Consider the following 21,788-nt stretch of genomic DNA (forward strand, 5'->3'; position numbering starts at 1 on the left):
GAAGTGTGGTCCTTAAGGGGTTAAACATGATGCCTCATGACCTTGATACACATCTGGCATTGGGAGACATTGCTTATTTATTGGCCATTGTTTTTGTTTTTTTCTAGACTGCTCAATCAATATAATATTCCATACAAGAATATTGGGCGTGCCCTATCTCTTCAACCAACAGGGCTAATTAGTCTTCAACAGCAAGCAGTCTCATAGCCCACTCTCCCACTGTTATTGATGTAAACTCTCCAGCAGGTGGCGCTGATCCTTATCCTTCGCTCTTGTTTGCGTTTCTTCCCAGGAGGAGTCGCTGTGGTTCGGTTCTCACCCGATATTGCTGATCTCAGCCTTACTCCCATTATCACAGTACTATCGGACCCAGCCCCAGGACATCGCGACATGGGCACCCGGGACGATGAGTATGATTATTTATTCAAAGGTAAGTGGAGGACACCGGGGCTGGGGATGTCATTTGCCTACGATACAAATACCGAGCCAATATACACCGTGTAAAGAACACGGATCTAAAAGGATGGAACCTGCGTTAATATGTACCAGCTCGATGTACAGGTCTAGGCTAACACATGTGTATGTATGTATGTGATCTGTGGGCAGGAAGACACAATACATATTATTGTAATGGCAGCCAGCAGGCCTCACATCGGATTTAGTGGGAAGAAGTAATAATCTCAGGCATTGATACATTGTCCGTATTCTTGAATTGTGGGTCTGTGAACATTCTATACCAGGGATAATGTCAACATTCTGGGCATTGAAGAGATGCAAACATAGCACAGTCAGATAAAATCAGTATTTAGGTCTGTCTTGTGTCAGTGTACCTAATGCTTAATACTGTGTACAGCTGGGTATACACTATTGTCATTATATGCTGGGTATACAGTATTGTATTGCATGACACTGTGCTATCAGTGTCATGCAATAGTATCTTTGTGCTCCCACTCTCTCCCTCCCTCCCTCCCTCTCTCTCTCCCATTACAAACAAGGTCTTTTAGAGCCTGATATAGCAAAGCTCAGGAAGCAGGATCCTCACCTCCCATCACTGTATTGTGAAAAAGAAAAGAAGAAAAAGGAAAATATAAAAATGCTTTCCTGCCTAACTTTAAAAAAAAATATTTTGTATTTAGTGGGTTCCGTAAAGTAACCATATTTTATAGCAAAATTGAAGACCAAAATAATATGTGTGTATTTTGTATAATATTGAAGAATGTGATATTGGAAAATAATAAACCACACGGCGGAATATTTTGAATGAATGAATCTGGGATGGCATTATTTTCCCATTATACAGGCTTGACCTAACAACGTTATGTATCTCTTATATTATATAATAAGGTTAGGCTGGCCTGCCAGGGATTGGTGAGAGTTACGTTTCTGAAATCTGCTGCTATGTATGGCTAATGTCTTCGGTTTAGTCATTTTCCTGTTGATCATATGCTGGGAGACAGAGTGAATGGGAATATTTCTACTCTGGAGACTCACAGACTGTAAGGAGATCAAAAGATCGCTCCCCATTATTACATTAAAGATACAGTGGGGGAGCATGTGGTCTGCACCAATGGCAAGTGCAGATGACATGAAACATTCCTTTGTAGTCTCAGTGCTGTAGCAGGATTACCCATTCAGCACTCTGAGTCACAGAAAAGCGCCAAGCATAATGCAGTGCTAATTGCCATCTGCGTCTGCTGGCAGTGCCATCTCTACATTAGCACAAATGGTCAGCCAGCTGCACTAGGCCCAGGAATTCTGCCCACTTATGATGCTACATTTTTCTCTTTAAGACAGTATAATTTTTTTATAATTGTTAACCGCCGGGCCAGTTTATTGTACATCATGGCATCTGGGTGTGAAGGTTTCTGGTAACACTCTAAGCACAATAACCACTGCAGTATGTATAAGTGGTTATAGTGCCAGGAATGCTTTGTCACCCATTGTTGTAAGTGGGTTTGACTTCTTGCCTGGGGTCCGCCACACACTCTTCCCTCCACTACAGGTCAGTGAGAGCCAGAAGCTTTCTTTCTAAGCCCGGCTCCCGGCTCTCACTTCCACCTGCAGGGTGACAGGTAGCAATGCCGCTGGACAACAGGTAAGTCGTCACACAGTTCTAAAACAGTTTTACTGCCTACAATGGTCAGGCACCAGGGCACTCCTGGCACCATAACCACTGCAATGCGCTAGAGCAATTATGGTGCTTAGAGTGTTCTTTAATACCTCATTGTCTTGCAATTAACAGCATGTAATACCTGGGGAAACAGGAAGGAGGGTTGTTGTAAAGATTGCATGTACAGCATTAGAGGCCATCCAAGTTCTGTTCATTATAAAAGTGGATAAAACCTAGTATTGTAAACAACGTAGTGCAGTGCTAGTCCACTAAATCCCTACTAATATTAACAGAGCCGTAAGAAAGATAGATTGCAAGTCAGCGGTAGGTATTTCACAATTTGCTATGCCAATGAGTGTAGCAAGCCCCAATATTTATATTAAAAAAGGAAAAATGTATATTTATTAGAACATTTTGGATGGATAGTATATATATATATATATATATATATATATATATATATATATATATATATAGGAAACATGGGGGGATGGTTGCACTCACCTAAACATGCTTAAATGGGGTGCTGCTGGGGGCCATATTATACAATAAATATACAAGATCCAGTGCACTCTCCTATCTACTAAACAGCAACTTCAATGTTGACAGATTTTATTAGTTTGTAAAAGTTTTTTTTTTTTAAAAACACCTAATCTAGGCAAAAAATGGGGATTTAGTTACATTATATGATCATACATTGCATAAGCCTGCCACAACGTCAATGTACCCCATCATATATATATATACCCTGAAGCCAGGCTCTGTGCCAACCGTAAAAGAAAACGAATTTAAAAAGAAAAAAATAATTAATTTTTAATTACATGTGTTCCTTGTTAGCTTATTATCAATCCTAGTCTTTTGTTCAGTTATAAAAATATTGAATAATTAAATCTTTTCCAGTCAGAAGTTGGCACTGTTTTCTTTCTTTCTTTTTTTTTTATAATATTCTTTATTTATTCATATTTTTAATAAAGTATAGTGCAACATGATAAAACAACAACAATCAGTACATTGACAATACACTGCAGATGTAGAAGCTGTCTCATAACATTTGTCTGCAGATATCTTATATAGTATCAATATCATGTTGCAATGATTTCTTAGGATTGGAGGAGTCCGTTATACTAATCAAAACACTGAAGTCTGTGTAAGATGGTCAGTATTTGGAATATGATGTCGGGTATGCTTAGACACATTTCATTAGCTCTGGCTATACATATGGTCTCCCTATGAACCATTTGAAACGTGTATTTAAAGGCCAATATGTCTTCCACAAGGAGGTCTATGTGTGTATGATCGGAGACATCACGAATGGAAAAATAAGTGCATTCCAGTCCGAGTATTGTCACTATACGGGGTCAGGAACTGTGGGAATTGGGTAAGGGATAAGGGTGAACAACGTTATGTCATGCCTGTGTTGGCGAGTTAATTCCGGTAAAGAGGTTACGTCCATCCTCTATGGAGTTTGATGTTCTTCGTATGATTGCAGCAGTTTTGACGTTTTTAGGATAGGGAGGAGGTATGGGGGTTTGAAACTAATGTACAACAAACTATATACAAGTTTGCATTCTACTAGGATACGGAGAGTCATGTCAAGCCAGGCATGAGGGAGTGGACAGAAATATGAAGGTAATGAAAGCAGGCCACTTGGGGCTCCAAGCCCCTATGGGGAGGGGAGAAGAAGAAAGAAAGAAAAAAAAAACAGACACAATTAAATACCTACATGTGCACATATGTGCACACATCTGTACATGGAGAGAATGGGGGTAGTAAATGTGGTAGGGGAAGGGAGAGTAGGGCACAATCTTGGATTTGTTAAGTCTGTAATTTATACAGTAATGAACGGTGCTCATGATAATGAGTCTAGGTAATGCAAGGTTGAAGACCGATCCAAGGGTCCCATATTTTGTGTAGCACCTTGGGGGTGTCAAATATTTGGGCCATTAGTTTGTCCATTTCGAAGGCCTCTCTGATTTCACGATAACTATTTCTACTGGGGTATGTGGGCATCTGACCATAGTTCCCCTAGTGCCCTGCATGCTGCCAGCAGGGGGTATGTGTGCATCTGACCATAGTTCCTCTAGTGCCCTGCATGCTGCCAGCAGGGGGTATGTGGGCATCTGACCATAGTTCCCCTAGTGCCCTGCATGCTGCCAGCGCTATTCTAGCAGCTAATTTGTTTTCGTTCCTCGTAAGGGCGTCTAAAGGTGTAGAACGCTATATGGCCCAAGGGTGGCACTGTTTTCTTTTTAAAGGCTAAATTATCAGGTTTTTGCAAAGAAGTGAAAATTTCCAGTGAATTGAAAAATGCTAAAACTTAGGCCAAAATAGCTAAATTAGAAAAATAAATCTCCATGTCAATTCTGTCTTTATTTTGGCTATTTGAAATCCCAGCAGTTCTTACTTGTGAAAAACCCTGTAAAGTGAAGTGATTTTGGTACTTAGACTGCCCTTTCAAACATTATTTCACCTGGAATATTTACTGATATAGGTGTATTTTATTTCATGTGGATACTATGCAGCTCAAATGTATGTCATGTTTGTGATGTGGATGCCACAAGAATGGATGTTGTGTGCTGTATGGGTATTGACTGTTGACTTGAAGATAGGGAATGTGATGCCCATCTAGTTGCCACGAGAGTTACTAATGCGTACTGCATGGGGTGTCCCTGATGGGTGTTTTGTGTGATGTAGATGTAATGAAGGTGACTGAACAGTATGAATTTAAATGAACACTCCAAGCACCATAGCCACTACAGAGTGCCCTGATGCCACCTAGTGCAAAAGTGCCAGTCTATAGAGAGCAAAAGCTCCTGCATGTAGCTTCTATTAGCTCTCCTGAGGTAAGCTCTGCACCACAGGACTCGCTCACTGGCCGAGTTCACCAGCTGATCGCTCTCAACCGATGAGCTAAGCCCTACACTGTCAGTAGCTTTTTACTGTCATTAGCAAACAGTTTGACTAGTAACATTGGGAAATGCACTCATGGCACCATAATCATATAGCTTCACCAAGTGACTCCCAAGTTATTAGCTGCTCTTGGGTATAAACATCTCTCGTGATGTGCAGAGGTTTATGGGATAAGATTTTCTTCCTGATGAGGGAGGGGTCCACCTGTTCCTGCAGAATGAACCCCTACACAGTGCATTCATGAAAAGCTTGAAGGTGAGAACTGTTTTGCTTTTTTTTTTTTTTAATAATGCCTTAAAATAGTTTTTTTACCCTTATATATTCCCATAAATAATAGGGGTAGGGAGCCAACAGTTTAAATTCCATAGAGATTGTTTAAATCTACTTCTCAGCCACCAGTCCTCACCCAATCCACTAGAAAAGTACCGTATATACTCGAGTATAAGCCGACCCGAATATAAGCCGAGGGCCCTAATTTTATGAGTGCAGTGTGTGTGTATGAGTGCAGTGTGTGTGTATGAGTGCAGTGTGTGTATGAGTGCAGTGTGTGTATGAATGCAGTGTGTGTATGAATGCAGCGTGTGCGTATGAGTGCAGTGTGTGTATGAATGCAGTGTGTGTATGAATGCAGTGTGTGTACTTTAAATGCTGCAAAAAACAGCCTGCTTAGTTTGCCTGAGAGATTTATAGGATCGTGACATCAAGATGTGCTGGGACACTTAAATGAACACTATAGCGTTAGGAATATATATCTGTGTTCCTAACGCTACAGTGCAAGTGGCCCTTATCCCCTCCCCCCCTTCCATCTGTACAAAAAGATAAATAAAAAAACAAACTAATTACTCATCCTTTCTCCAGCGCTGCGTCTCCCTCAGCACTGTTACGACCACCTCCTCGTCAGGTTGCGTCATTCTCGAGGCGTACCTTCAGGCCGATAGGCCAATCTAATGCTCCTCATTGTATTCCACGATTCTCTATCTATGAAGGAACTGCGCATGCGCTCATGACGTCACAGTATGTTACGGTATGATAGTCAGTAAGCAAGATTCCTGGCTCTCATAACCAAAGGGCTTGAAGGTGTGGCTTGAAGCTGTGCTCCCAAGGATTCTAGTTAGTTTAATATTGTTTTTTGGGGCAGACACTATAACAACTTCAATATGTCTTTTTAAAGATAAATATTTATTCCACCAGAGCTTGCCTAGAATGTAGTTCATCCACTTGTACCTTTTTGGTTTGTAATTTATTTGGGGGTGAAGTTAAAGGAACTGTGTAGGTTAAAAAAAAAATGTATATCCTTTCCCCATCCCAACAGTAAACCTAGTGTCACTAAATGCTTTTTTCCTTAAATAGTGCCTGAGATTTGATAAAGACTCAGAGAGGAGCCGAAACGTTGTCTCCACTTCCTTGTTTCAAATAAAAAGACTGCCTTTTAGAGGAAACCTCAGGTATGCCTGGATATTTCTTTTCTTCCATTTGATGTCTTCGGGGATTGGCCCTCCCTTTCTGGAGCACCCCGCAGGAAGTATTCCCCCCTTTTTAGTGTGTGCATTTTACTCTTATTTTTTTGCAAAGACCGCCAACCAATGGCCATGGTCCAGTGATTCTCTATGAGAATCAGTAATAACATGCCTACAATGTCTGTCCACCAATGGCCATGCTCCAATGATTCTCTATGATCAGGCTTCCCCAAACTCCGGCCCTCCAGATGTTGCTGAACTACAACTCCCATGATGCTATGAATTCAATAGATAGACTGAGAATCATGGGAGTTGAAGTTCAGTAAAATCTGGAGGGCTGGAGTTTGGGGAAGCCTGCTCTATGATAATGAGTAATGACACGCCTACAATGTCTGTCCACCAATGGCCATTTTTTTCTGGTTTCCTCACCCTTATAATCAGAGCAAAAATAAAACAAATATCGCGTCCAGAGGCGGTTGTACAATATCTCGTAATGCCCAGCGTGCACCCACATGCTATGAATAGTTCGGTGTTGCGCAAGTGATTTGAGGGAAGGTGTCTGCATGTGCCGCTGTCCTGTCCATTCGCAGAGGACACTTCGTAGGAGTAGTTTTGGAATGGCAAATAACCTATAGCTAGTGGTGTAGGACTTGGAATTTTGATCCCTGATACAACATATTTTTGGACACTTTAGTGGAAACGTTGTTACATTATGACAGTATTGGGGGTTTATTCACTAAAATATGATATGAGCAAACACAAGAGCTAATCACCTGTACTTCTTTTAGTCTATTGTGCCTGTTTTATTACAATTGCCAGTATAAATACAATGTCCTCTTTCTGGTAATTTTTTTAGATTCTAATTGTTACAGAAATCAGGAAATAAGAGTTTTTCCTGTGGCTGTGGGTCCAAAATGGACATTTCGAAAACAGAGAATATTAATCGTTTTTTCTTGGCATTAGCCGTCAGGTTTGCCACTGCTGCTGTAGATTTTTATCGTTCACTTGCCATGTTTCACATTATAAATTTTTAATGGTAGTTCTCTCCCCCTGAAGAACCTTTTTAATGGTCGGCTTTAGCAGGAATAACTGGGTCAGATTCCTTATGTACAAACACGCAGCCGTTATATTCCTGCAATACTGAATAACCTGGAAACATTGTGCTGCAGTGAGAGAGTAATGAAGAAACATGTATCCTATTATGTAGGTCTGTTTCTGTTTTAGAGTCGTGTGTGGGAGATCTGTTCATAAATTGCTATTTTATCATTCTAGAATAATGTTCTTTATATGGAGTTATGTTTTTCTTTTAAAAGACTGCTGTTTTTATTAGTTTTTTGGGGAAATACATGATGGTCACCTTCCTTCTATCACATTTATTTGTTGCTAGTGGTCAAATGGCGCGGTCCAAGATGGAGGCACCCATTATTAGTATTTTCTCTTTTTCAGACTATCATGCATGTACAGTAAGGGCGGTGTCCTGTTTTTCCATTTACGACGTCCAAACATCTTTAAATAAGAACTTTTACATGAGATTTTTTTTGCGCAATGGTTAACTATGGGGTGTGCTTTTTATTGTCAATCTTTTTTACATTTAAATTTGCACAGGATTCAATTTAATATTCTTGGATATGCTTTTAAAGTGATTTAATATTTTTGGATAAACTCTCTACTTCTGTAGCTACCTTAAAGTAACTGTCATGGTCTATTACAAGGCTTGACATATTTGCTTGGAAACCATGAGCCAGCTAAAAAAGTTAGAAGCCAGTTTTGTTTTTTAAACAAAGCTTAATTTTCAACAGCAAATATATAATTCTTAAAGGGACACTATATTCATCAGAACCACTACAGCTTAATGTAGTGGTTCTGGTGTATATAGCCCGTCTCTGCAAGCTTTTCAATGAAACACCACCATTAAAAAAAAAAAAAGGCAGTGTTTACATGGCTGCCTAGTAAGACCTCTAGTGACAGTCACCCAGACGGCCACTATATGTGATTCCTAGTCTTTTTCAGCACCTAAATGCAGTATCTCCACGCTTTGCATGGAGGCGTAAAGCGTGATTCAGTGCATCTCTATGAGGAGCTATGCTGATTAGCGCATGCGCAATAGCCTCCCAATACTTTCCTATGGGAAAGCATTGGCTTAGCTGAGATCATCAACATCGATTAGGCCAGGGCTTGACAAATTTGCTTTAAATATAGGCCCAGCTAAAAAAAGTTAGGAGCCAGTTTATTTTATTTTTTTTCAACAACAAAAATACAGTTCTTAAAGGAACACTATAGTCACCAGAACCACTGTAGCTCGATGTAATGGCTCTGGTTTCTATAGCCTGTTCCTTTAAGAATTGTATGTTTCTGCTACCTAGACCAGTGCTGCACAATGCGCAGCACCTTCATTCTGCATCACCACGCTCTGCATGGAGGAGCTGAACATTCCACATAGAGATGAATTGAATCAAGATTGATTATCTTAGCTATGGAGAAGTGCCAGCCGCAGAGAGACAGGCACATTGTTTGGAAAAAAGTATGTAAAAACACCATTCCCATGTAACCGGAGGGGAGCTGGTGACCTAAACATATACATGTACTGACAGATACACACACACACACATATACACAAACATACACACAGACACACATATACACAAACATACAGAATGACACACACACACAGACACACTCACAGATATATGTACACACACTCAGACAGACATGTACACACACTCACTGACACACATTCTTTCACAACACTCTCAAAGTGTTTTTATTTAACACACACACAGATTCATAGATACACACAGACAAATACACATGACAGATATACACACATGACAGATATACACACACACAGAAAAAAATACATATATTACCACCATCCTCTTACCTACTTTGTGGGAGCAGGAGAGGCTTTCCTTGGGTCAAGTGGGACTGGGAGCAGATTACAGTGGGGTTGGATGCGGCTGATAGGAGTGGGCTGCCGCTGATCCAGACTCCCACCGTCCTGTTTTTGTATCCCACTGCTCTGGGAGTAAGTGGAAGGAACTTAACTACTTTCTCCCAGTGGTGAACCAGCACAGGGGAATGGGTAGGCCGGTGTGCGTGCGGGCGGCTCTGCCGAATGAGTGGGCGTGCAGACAGCTCTGCAGAATGGGTAAGCGAGCGTGCAGGCGGCTCTGTAGAATGGGGGGTCAGTCCGGCGGATGGCTCTGCAGAATGGGCGGTCGGCTCTGTGACCAGAGACATCTTTACCTGTTTACCTGTCAGCTTGTCCTTCTCCTGCGCAGTCTCAGCACCGGGAGGAAGTAGTTACAGTTCCCTTCACTTCCTCCCGGCGTGCAGAGATAGTGAGACAGGAGGAGGAAGGACGAGCTGACAAATCCAAGACGCCAGGAAAACATTCTTAGTCGCCATGGCGACCTGGCGCCTGGGATTTGTCAAACCCTGGATTAGGCCAGCCGCTGTGAAACAGTAAAAATACCTTTCCCATGCGACCAGAGAAGGCTGGTCACCTAAAAAGACACTAACTGACAGACAGACACACACTCACCGACAGACACACACTTGCTGATTTGACACATACTCACTGGCAGACACACTCTCAGATAGACACACACACACTCACTGACAGAAATTTTCAGACAGACACACACACTCACTGACAGAAACTTTCAGACAGACACACAAAAATTCCTAGTCGCCATAACAACCTAGCACCTGGGATTTGTCAAGCCCTGGTCTAATATTTTATTAATATTAAACATAAATAAATAAATAAACTATAAACATGCCGATTGATATAGCCCTGAACTCTTTTTGGTGATGTAGAAAATTATATTCACTAACTGGCGTAACTTTGCAGTGAAACCTATTAGTAAGGGATCTGACCGTAGTACATGTGCTCCATAGGAAATCATAGAAACCACAATGCCATTTGGTGTTAGCCCTTTTACTAGCGTATATATGCTACACCTGGTGTAATCAGGTGTTAAGTCTCACAAGGCAAGTGTCGCTGATAAAGTGAACGCTTTTAGTGCCACAGCAGAAACAGCACACTTCACTGCTGTCCTGTTGTTCTGAAAGTAAAATAATGTTAGATTGAGTACATAATAAGAGAGACACGATTGGCCCTAGGAAAGTAGGTTACTCTTTTTGGGAGTGCAGATCATATAGTGGTGCTTCAGTTCAGTTGCTTTTTAGAGTTGAATTTGTGCATATGTGGGCGGTTATAGTGTATATGTTCATGAGTAGTTTGTGATATTGTTTGATATCTATGAATGTGGGATGTTTATGGGGGCTGCTTGTTGAATTGTGTGTGTGGATGATATGTCACATGTGTGTTTGGTGGGGCGTGACGCTGCTTGTGGATTGTGTGCATTCTACATCTCTGTCTATATTTAGCAATGTTTGTGGCTTCCCTGGGGTCCAGTGGTGACTGGGCTGGCCAGGTACTGGTAAAGGGCAGGAGCTGCGGTAGCTACTGCAGGCTGCTCTACTACAGTGCGGATTCCCATTCACAAGGGCTGAGAGGTAGTATCTGAGATCACTTACTCTAAGTCAGAGGTCGTCAACCTGGTCCCTACCATCCACTAGTGGGCGATTTGCGGTTTTATGGTGGGTGGTGGTGGGCCTTGCTGTGAGCCCTCTCGGGTTTGTGAGAAGATCAAAGATCTCCCTCACCGGCCCGCTGGCACTTAGTACCAGCAGAGGGAGTGAAAAACCTGGGAGGCAGTGTGTTCCATGGCAATGTGCAGCAATGCTCCAATACAGTGCTGTGCTCACAAGAGGACCGGAGAGTAAAGAGAACATGTCCCCTCTCTCTGGCCAAAGGTTAGAAGAAAGGAGGGTAAGACATAAAGATACATTTTCTCGCATCTCACCCAACCCACCCACACACAACAAATGCACGCTTCACACAAACACACATTAAACTGTTCACATACTCACACACACACACACTGCCTACCTCACACACACTAACCCTCTCACACACACTGTCCCCACACACACTGTACCTCTGATACACACACACACACACTGCATCTCTCTCGCACACACAGCACCTCACACACACAGCACCCCATACACACGCACCTCACACAGACACATAGAAAAAAAATAGATTAGAAAATAGAAAAAAAGGAAATAAATAGACAAAAAGGAAAAGAAGGGAAAAAATTAAAATAGAAAAAGGGAGCACTTTCTATGTTCCTTAAGAAAATCGAACCAGATATCAAATATTTAGTCTTGCAGTATCAGCCTCAAGGATCTCATTATTCATCAGTTAATGGTCATTTCGATTTACTTTATTGTTTTCACTTTTAACTTTATAAAGTTAAAAACATTATAAACATGCATAAAGTTGAAATAAAAAGATACATTTAAAGGACCACTCTAGTGCCAGGAAAGCATACTCGTTTTCCTGGCACTAGAGTGCCCTGAGGGTGCCCCCACCCTCAGGGACCCCCTCCCGCCCGGCTCTGGGAAGGGGAAAGGGGTAAAAACTTACCTTTTTCCAGCGCTGGGCGGGGAGCTCTCCTCCTCCTCTCCGCCTCCGTTCCTCCCCGTCGGCTGAATGCGCACGCGCGGCAAGAGCTGCGCGCGCATTCAGCCGGTCACATAGGAAAGCATTCATAATGCTTTCCTATGGACGCTTGCGTGCTCTCACTGTGATTTTCACAGTGAGAATCACGCAAGCGCCTCTAGCGGCTGTCAGTGAGACAGCCACTAGAGGATTTGGGGGAAGGCTTAACTAATTGATAAACATAGCAGTTTCTCTGAAACTGCTATGTTTATAAAACAATTAGTTAACCCTAGCTGGACCTGGCACCCAGACCACTTCATTAAGCTGAAGTGGTCTGGGTGCCTAGAGTGGTCCTTTAAGTACATAATTTTTTTTTTAAACCCTCCTTTCTAAAAAATATTTCGCACTTGCGCTAAAAAAAATCCCAAAAGCGGCACTGGTGGGCGGTAAGGAAATTTTACCATTAATAAAGATACAAAAGTGGGCGGTAGGTATTAAAAGGTTGACTACCTCTGCTCTATAAGTCCTACAATGCGTAAATTGTGGATTATCCCTCACCGCCTTTTTGCACAAGCAGACATCTGAACTTCCACTGGGATACCTGACAAGCCTGTTTGGCACTAGCAGCCTTGAGTGCTGTGCAAGGGCACCTTGAGTTCCATGCATGGCTCATGTGCTATGGGTTGCAGATCCTTATAATGAGCTCTGTGCTTTGCATCTGCAGTCAGCATAGAGAAAGCATACAGAGAAGAAGAGAAATGAAACAATGTGGGCTGTCCTGGAATTATTCAAATCAGAAATTAGTTTTCTTAAATCAATTTTCAACCCCACTGGGGTTGAGTGTCGCTTCAACCCATTTCTAATTGCTCGAGCCTCATAAAAGTGTCTTCTCTCCAGTTAATCAACATAAAACCCTGGGATTTTCAGCAAGGGTGTGTCACCATTATGTTTACACACACTATGGGATGATGCTCTGACAGGTTGGGCTCGCAAGAGGACCCAGTTGAGGAGCAGACAGAGGGTCTCCTGGACTCTTGCTGCTACTGCTTTGCAAGCCTGCATTGACCATGTGAGGGAGATCTTTTGCCTAGTTTCCACTGAGCGGTACGGTTCGGGTCGGTACGGTCTGGTACGCTATTTTGAGTGTTTCCATTATGAAAGTGACCCATACAACCAAACCGTACCGCACCATTCCCGAGCCCCCTTCAGATGTAAGTCCATAGGAAATGGTACGGTACGGTTAGGGCGGAGCTACTGGCATCACACTATACAATTCATTGATTGGCGGACAGGAAAACGGCAATGCTCACGACAAATGACACGCTAGGCATTTGGTCTAAACCCTGCATGCCCCCTGGCGATCCTACTTGCAGTGGAAACGCTGACCTGAATAGGCTGGACCATTCTAACCCTTCTGAACTGTACCGACCCGAACCATACCGCACAGTGGAAACGAGGCATTTTTGAAAACCCTCACCAAGCCAGATCGGGCTGTATCAGCATGTACGATGCATGCAGTACATTTTACTCCATATATTAAAAAAATAACCAGCAGTTTTGGCAGACTTCATTATAGTGATCAAATGAAAAGTATATAGTATCAAAATGCTCTTAAAACCCTGAGGGGTCTATTTCCTACAAACATTCTTTGGTGTAGTATTTAAGAATTACATTTTGCAAATCTTTTACATTTTACATTTATTAATTCCTGGTAATATTCACTGTTTATCTCCCACAAATTGATTTAAATCCTAGAAATCTGAGGTATATCCACAAACGAGACAAATAAATGAAACAAAAAATAAACAATTTTTAAAATTCTCCCTTTTCCTCAAATTTTATTCACTCCTACTAGTGTGTAATAGGTACACAGACTGAGAAAGCAGAAAATTACCGGTAATCAAATACACAGCAAAAGTACCAAAATAGCCCCCAGTCACCTATGTACAGAATTGCAGCAAAACTGCACTCAGATGTTAGTAATCATCAGGCCCGGCCTGACCACCAGCAAACCAGGCACGAGCCAGGTGTACTGCAAAGGCTCATACAAGAGCTCCCTCTTGGGCCTGCCCACTGTCATAAAGAGGGGCCTAGGGAACTTGCGGTCTTATCAATTGGTCCCAGAAATGAATTAGAGCATTGCTGCAGGTAACCATGGCAATGCTCAGATAGTTTCTTATGCACTGGCTGGGGGGGGATGGGGGCATCTCCCTAATTCACCAGACCACCAGGGATCAGGATGCTCCTGATATATAAAAAAAAAAAAAAGGGAATCATTATTTTTTTTTAAATACCTTCACAGATTACATCCCTATTTTCCACCCTCCCAAGCAAATACTTCTGCCCCTATGCCCCCTCCCGCACTACAGCGCTTTACCTTTCTCCCACACACTACAGCCGTTATACCCCCTGACACTCACTCCAGAGCCCCTATCCCCCCACAAACACACTACAGCCTTTATGCCCCATGCACACACACATTACAACCCCCAGAGCCCCAACACATACTACTTCCCCAAATTTACATCCCACTATGGGATGTGTGCATGTCAGTAATAACGCAACACAAGCCCTGGTAATCATTATTTAATATAACAAGTAGTGTATTATAGTTGTGTGCTAAGAGTCCTTAATGACATTATAATAATAGCACAGTTTTTTTGCTTGCACTAATTAATAATAACAAAAACTAATATTTATGGTCTCTGCCATAAAAGGGCAATACTTTAGCTTTCAAGGAAATAAGAAAAATGAAATTGCCCTGCATGTACGTCACAGCATTTAAGTTTTATTAATTTGGGAAATGAAAATGCTAGTCTAATAATTAAAGAAACTTTAATGATTATTCTAATAATTAAAGAAACTTTTGAGATTATTTTTTGATGTAAGTTTTATATGGTTGACTGATGCATTTAATGTTTGTCATTCTTTTGGAATGTTGCCGATGCTTCCTCCCTGTGGTATATTATGTTTGAATACTACTATCAGTCAAGGGAAGGATGTTTCATAGTTCTGTCTTCCTGCTCCCCCTATCAACCTAAGTCAGGTCCTCTCAGTTTCTTCTGCACATTTAAAAATGTTTTGCTGACTTGTTCTTAATAGATCTGTGGAAAAATATTTCATTTGTCAGTTTGAAGAAAAGTGCTATTGAACCGACTCTTAAAGGGACACTGTAGGCACTATAACCATTTAATCTCATTGAATGGATTATAGTGCCTGGAGTCCCCTGCTACTGTTTCTCTTATTCAGTGTTAAACCATTTTTGAGAAGTTGAACTCTAAATAAGGGTCTCTGGCCACACACAGCCCAGCCCCCACTGCATGTATGCCTAAAGCAAAGATTACACACTTCCTTATAGCCTTACTGAATCATACCAGCAGTGGGCGATGTGATAGTCTGGAAGCAGTCATTCTGACTCTCTCACCCAATCAAAGCTGCCTACTGCTGCTCACGATACTGCTTCCTTATTAGCCCGAGCAGCACAGGAAGGATGGGCTGTGGGGAGACACATAAAGGATTAAAACATTAAAAAAAGGTTTAATGCTGAATGGAAGGATGACACCAGGAGACTCCAAACAATATAACCACTCAAATGAGATGAAACAGTTAGAGTGCCTACAGTGTCCTTTTAAAATTTTGTCTCTGTCTTAAAGAACAACTGTCACCAAATCTCCACTATATAGTCACAAGTAACAACAATAAAAAATAGTAATGTGTGAAAATATATATTTTTACAAAAGAAGCAAGTCTAGTAACACTAAGGGCTTTATTAACTAACATTTAAATTACTGAATTTCAATAAAATTAGCAATTCTCATATATTTACTAAAGCCAATCTGGTGGAACTTTGGTCAGACCAAATGCATAAATCAAATTCCAAACCAGGGGTGTCCAAAAGACAGATACCCAGGTGTTTAAAAACTACAGCTTCCATGATGCTTTGCCATTCAAAAGGCATTCTAAATGTATGCAAAGCAACATGGGAGTTGTAGTTTTACAACATCTGGGGATCTATTATTTGGACAGCAATGTTCTAAACCAGGGATAGGCAACCATCGGCCCTCAAGATGTTGTGGACTACATCCCCCATAATGCTCTTACACCCATTATGCTGGCAATGCATCATGGGAGGTGTAGTCCAAAACATCTGCAGTGCCAAAGGTTGCCTATGCCTGTTCTAAACCATCCAGTGTTTGTTTTAAAAGGAATCTCCATACACATAAAGCAGTTCAGCTTACATAGTTATACAGGCTGCGTCCATCAAGTTCGGCATTTTTTCACATCTCTTTTTGGTGTTGATCCAAAAGAAGGCAATAAAAAACTAATTTTAAGCACTTGCTAAAGTGCTTTGTGTGCCTAGAGCAGTGGTTCTCAACCTTCCTAATGCCGCGACCCTTTAATGCAGTTCCTCATGTTGTGGTGACCTCCAACCATAAAATTATTTTCGTTGCTACTTCATAACTGTAATTTTGCTACTGTTATGAATCGTAATGTAAATATCTGATATGCAGGATGTATTTTCATTGTTTTGAACATAAAGTATAGTGATTAAAAACAAAAACAATATGTATTTATACTATACTATACCACCATTTTACTGTGGAAAAATTGGGGGTACCGCTCTCTTTCCCTTTTTCTCTCTTTCCCTTTTTTCTCTGCTCTCCTTCCTCTTTTTTTTTTGCTCTCCTTCCCATTTTCTTTGCTCTCCTTCCCATTTTCTTTGCTCTCCTTCCCATTTTCTTTGCTTTCCTTCCCATTTTATCTGCTACTCTTCCCCTTTTTTGCTCTCCTTCCCATTTTCTCTGCTATCCTTCCTTTTCTTTGCCATCCTTCCTTTTTTTTGCTCTCCTTCTGCTCTCCTTCCCCTTTTCTCTGCTAGCATTCCCTTTTCTTTGCTCTCCTTCCCTTTTCTTTGCTCTCCTTCCCCTTTTTTTAAAATAATGAATTGTTCCTTTAAAATCATCACATATAATTACATATTTATCAAACCTAATTTACATACTTACTCTAAACAAATGCAGTTAGCAAATGAATCTATTTAAAATCGTATAATTTGCATGTTGGGCTAGCATCCAGCAGTCAAATAATTAGTTCACTGGGAACTAAGTATGTGGTGCACAAACTAAAAAAATAATAATACAAATAAAAGCTTTTGAGGCTAGTATGGCCCTTTATACTCCCTTAACCCATGCCCAATATTCCTGTAGGTTGGTGGGTCATATCTCTTAAACAGTGAGCAGCCATGTAGCAGCAGGTAGTGGCAAAGTAATAATGGATGAGAGGTGGACCTGCCATTGTTCAACTTTGTATGGATGGGGGGCAAATAAAGGAGTGGGTATCTGGAGAAGCAACCTGCAGCACCGACACAGACTATTTTAGAAATGGATTGGCTGCTCCATGAGCAGAAATTAACAGGAACATCTAGTGGTGCCAGAGAAGATAAATAAGTTGGAGACAGGTAACAATATATAAGATGTGGACAAAGGTGGGTATCCCTGCCTATGTCCACCACAGCATATTTGTCTGTTTGAATAAAGTTAGTTGGAATTTTAGCATGCTATTGGCTGTGATGGTGGTGATGGTATGGCTTCTAACAGCCACGGGAAGCAAGCTATTTGGATTTTAGCAGCTGAACACTGTTTAATAGATAAGTCTCCATCCACGGCATGGCAGGTGGGGGCATAAGGGAGGTGGTAAAACTCCATTTTACTAGTAAAGGGGTCATATTGACCCCCCATAAGCTTTTTTTCTTTTCATTTAAATGTGGTGACGAAAGTTTTAGCATCCAGGCTCTGATTTTAAACATATGTGTCCAGATTTCATCCATATGGCAACTTTTATGCCAGCTAAAATTGGGACCAAATTCAGGCTTATTCGCACTCTGCTCCCCAAAATTTAGACATTTAAATCTTATGAACAATGCCTTGTACAGCACCACATGGTTTTGCATCATTCAGTACAAGGCTCTTTGGACTTTAGTGAATAACTCTGATAAATTTATACCCCACATACAGAACCAAAGGAGTTGTGATTGAATAAAACTAGATTAGGGGTATGCACCCTAGATCCTTCCTCTAATGCTTTTTCAGAGAACATCATGGGAGAAGTAATACACAACATCTGGAGTGCCAAAGATTGCTTACACCTGAACTAGAGTCATGGTCAACATCCCGAGGAACATGACTGTAACAATGTCATAATTGTGATGCCCTTTGGACTGTGTGCTCGTGACTTGTATGCACACAGTCTCACAATGTGCCCCAGTACCCCCTCTCCCTCCTCTGTTTATCAGTCATCATCTTCTTTTTTTGAATCATAAAATATTCCCACCCTCTACCTGTGAGAGTCATATGCCACTAAATAAAACTTCACTCAACGATCCGGGAGCTTTTTGAACATTTTGCTTGGGGGAACGCGACATAACTGGGGATGTAAGATTTATGTGTCTAGGTTATGTTTAAGTTATATTTTATATCTAACTTATGCCGACTTAATAAAATTACCACTCAATAATTAGTTTACCTTCTAGACTCAGAGACTCTGGAGCGGTAACCCATTGTCTTTGTGTATCCTGCTGATGTGCCTATATAAACCTGCATTGGTGACAATAAAATGTGTTATTCTCCCCTACACTAAGTGTCATCTAGTTCTTGGGGAGGTGGGCTATAATCATTACAGCGACCTTTCTTCTAGCTTGAGGGATACTTTAGCAGAGACACTCGCCAGAGTATTGGAGCTCAGCTACAGCCACACATAGGTCCAGTAATGCTTCTCTATGAGAAGCTACTGATGGAACTTCAACAAGAAAGAAGATGACAGAGCATTTTGGAAGAAGAGGCATTGAAGTCATGGAGGAGATCTTATCCCAGCGCTGGATTCCAGGTAGGTATTCTACTGTTTCTAAAGTTTTGTGGTGTGAAAAACAGTGGGGGAAGGCAAATTGATGAAGAAAGCTGTTTAATAGCGTAATAAAGACATTATAAATAAAATGCATGCTTTAGGTCTACAATGACTGAACTTGAAATATTTTCCAAGTCAGCTATGCTTCCAAGTTTGGCTAGTTTGGCCATAAATTTAAAACTCACTTTGAATTCTGGAAAAATCTTACTTTAGTAAATAACCCTTACGGTTATTCAATAAAGTTAGAATTGTCAGGAAGTCAAAGGCCAAAATAGCCAAACTGTAAACATTCTCTAAATCCAGAAGAATTTTCTCCAGGGTGGTTATTCAAAATTCAGTTTGAATTTCCAACAATTCTCACTTTAGTAAATACCCCTGACTGTGTACTCTTTATGTTACCATTTTTGAACTGTAGACTCATCATCTTTTTCTCCTGTTATATGCGGTGAAATATGCTAACACTTTACAAATAAACTAATAATTGTACTTCCATTCCCTTGGCAGTGGTTCTGATTGGAGACTCTGGAGTGGGGAAGAGTAATCTGCTGTCTCGTTTCACTCGCAATGAGTTCAACCTGGAGAGCAAAAGCACCATCGGGGTGGAATTTGCTACTCGGAGCATCCAAGTTGATGGCAAGACCATAAAGGCACAAATTTGGGACACAGCAGGACAGGAAAGATACAGAGCCATCACATCTGCGTAAGTTCTAAACATAAGCTTCTTTACTTTAGATCAGCTTACTAGTTCTGCATCAGTCTTGAGTGTGTCATTGAGTTTACCACTGTGTGTCTCTATTTCTTTACCAAACTGGCTTTTTTTGTCCAACGTTCAAGACATTTTTATAATCTTGTTTACTCCATTGCCACACGGTGTACATTTCCATACCTTCCAACATTGCAAATATACAGAGAAGGATCCTTTTGTTTTAGACTTGTAAGTGTGGGCAACTTTCGGCACTACAGGTGTTTTGTACTACATGTCCCAAAATGCTCTTACAGCAATAATGCTGGCAAAGAACCAAGGGAGATGTAGTCCACAACATCTGGAGTGTCGAAGGTTGCCTACCCCTGTGAGAGTCCAGCTATGCTGGAATATATTAGCTGATTTCAACTATTTTTGATGTATGTAACTTTACTGTGGATCACTGTTATGTACCAATGTACACCTAGTGATATGTATCCTGGTGCTTCCATGGGATTTAGGCCCCATAATTAACAAAAGGTTATTCACTAAAGTGTGTATTGTTAGAAATTCAAAATGAACTTCAAATTTAAGGCCAAAATAGCCAAACTGAAAGCAATCTTCAACTCAATTATGCTTTTACTGCAGCTATTTTCAATTTAAGTTTGAAATTCACTTTTTTTTTTAATTCTTTATTTTTCTTGTGCATATGATTACATAACATAGAGACCTGTAGCGCCACAACAGCGTGTACAGGCATTTCAATGGAAAACATTGTCATGGCAGGAATAAACAGCACAGTTTTTTTGTTTGTGAGAAATAACAGGGTAGTAATACTTGTTGCTAGGGTATGTGCGTCAGATTATTGCATGCTGTGGTCTAAGAGTTTGTGACACACACTGATTATTGAGATAGGTACGTCTGAAAGTTTACAGGCTATGTTCAACTAAAATTATAACTATAGACACGACTATACAGGCTAGTCCGACAACTCACTGCTGCATATAGATCAACATTTATCCTACATGTTAAGCAGATTATAAGATAACATATTCATGTATAGAGGAATGCATAGTGCCACAATTATAGTGCACGCTAAGCAGATCTGGCAGATGAAAGGGGCATGGTTTGTGCATGAATAGGCTAAAGACCTTTTTAGTGCAGGCAGGGTGATTACCTGAGGTGTTATTGCATTATTAGTGAAAATGTGATAGTGGCACAAGCTTACAGGGTATGGCTTGGGCTCAATGGCAAACAAGGTAACGAAAGCAATGCATTAAACAGGGTGTTATTGGTAATCTAGTCCAATTGTATATACTTAGTGTTCTGGAGAGGATCAAACTTTAAATTGCCTGAGATTGCCAGGAGGACTGCAGTTGGTGTGATTACCGCAGGTGTTGCATGCTTGCAGAGTGTCCTTGTGGGTTGTTTAACCGATGCCCTGCAATGGGAGGCTGCAGGCACGTATTTGCCATAGTCTCGTGTGGGTTTGGCCTCTTGGTGTTGGGCCTTCGTTATAAGGCTGGCGTGAGAGCGGGCCGATGTGCGTCCGCACTTTTACCCGCTGGTTCCCATGGGCCGTCGGTATGCTCCTGTTGCCGCCCAACTGATCTCCGGTCCCCTGCTGCCTTGGATTGCCCCACTGCTTTCGGCCTTTTGGGCAGCTCAGTGTTTGAGGTGTCTGTGCCTTCTTCTGTGTGACCCTGCTTGGGTGAGCGTGTGGCCGGGTTTCAGGTACAGTCGCTGGGTTCGCCGGGAACATAAGAGCCTCCAGTTTGTCCCAGAAGTTTTGGAAGGCCTTGTCCAGTCTGTGCTCGACTTCTGGCTGCTCTCTGTGAGTGCTGGAGGAGCATGCTGCCTCCGCCATTTTGGGTGCAGTGCCGTCGCTTGTTGCAGGCCCCTGTGTTGCCGCGGCATTCTTGCCGGGTTGTACCAGGGTCTCTCGAGGGTGGACCGGGATAACCGAGGGTCTGGTCTCCGCTTCTCAGCCGTAGATGTCAGCGGGGGAGCGGCCGTCTCCCTCACACCGACCACGCGTGTAGGCCTCATGGGAAGGGCAGGTGTATTATGCCGAAGCCGAAGCTTGTGTGGCATCATTGCGTGCCCCTGGTTGTCACCTTCCACTTGGTGTCCTTTTTGGGCCATTTAGTTACCGTTTTGATGGCCGAATTTCACTTAATTAGTGTTGCAGAGCAGGAGCTATATAAGTTT

The 21,788-nt window shown here is 41.6% G+C and overlaps 1 protein-coding gene across 1 annotated transcript in view; it reads left to right on the forward strand.

The window, feature by feature from the left end:
• Positions 1 to 263: 263 nt before the first annotated feature.
• LOC134611605 (ras-related protein Rab-11B-like) overlaps positions 264 to 21,788 on the forward strand; it is a 31,228-nt gene continuing 9,703 nt past the window's right edge. Inside the window, exons 1-2 of the mRNA XM_063455656.1 lie at positions 264 to 430; positions 19,400 to 19,595. Coding sequence (XP_063311726.1) covers positions 391 to 430; positions 19,400 to 19,595 — 236 coding nt within the window. The 5' untranslated portion in view covers positions 264 to 390. The remainder of the gene's footprint in view (positions 431 to 19,399; positions 19,596 to 21,788) is intronic.

This window comes from Pelobates fuscus, chromosome 5, assembly GCF_036172605.1.
Source record: "Pelobates fuscus isolate aPelFus1 chromosome 5, aPelFus1.pri, whole genome shotgun sequence".
NCBI lineage: Eukaryota > Metazoa > Chordata > Amphibia > Anura > Pelobatidae > Pelobates > Pelobates fuscus.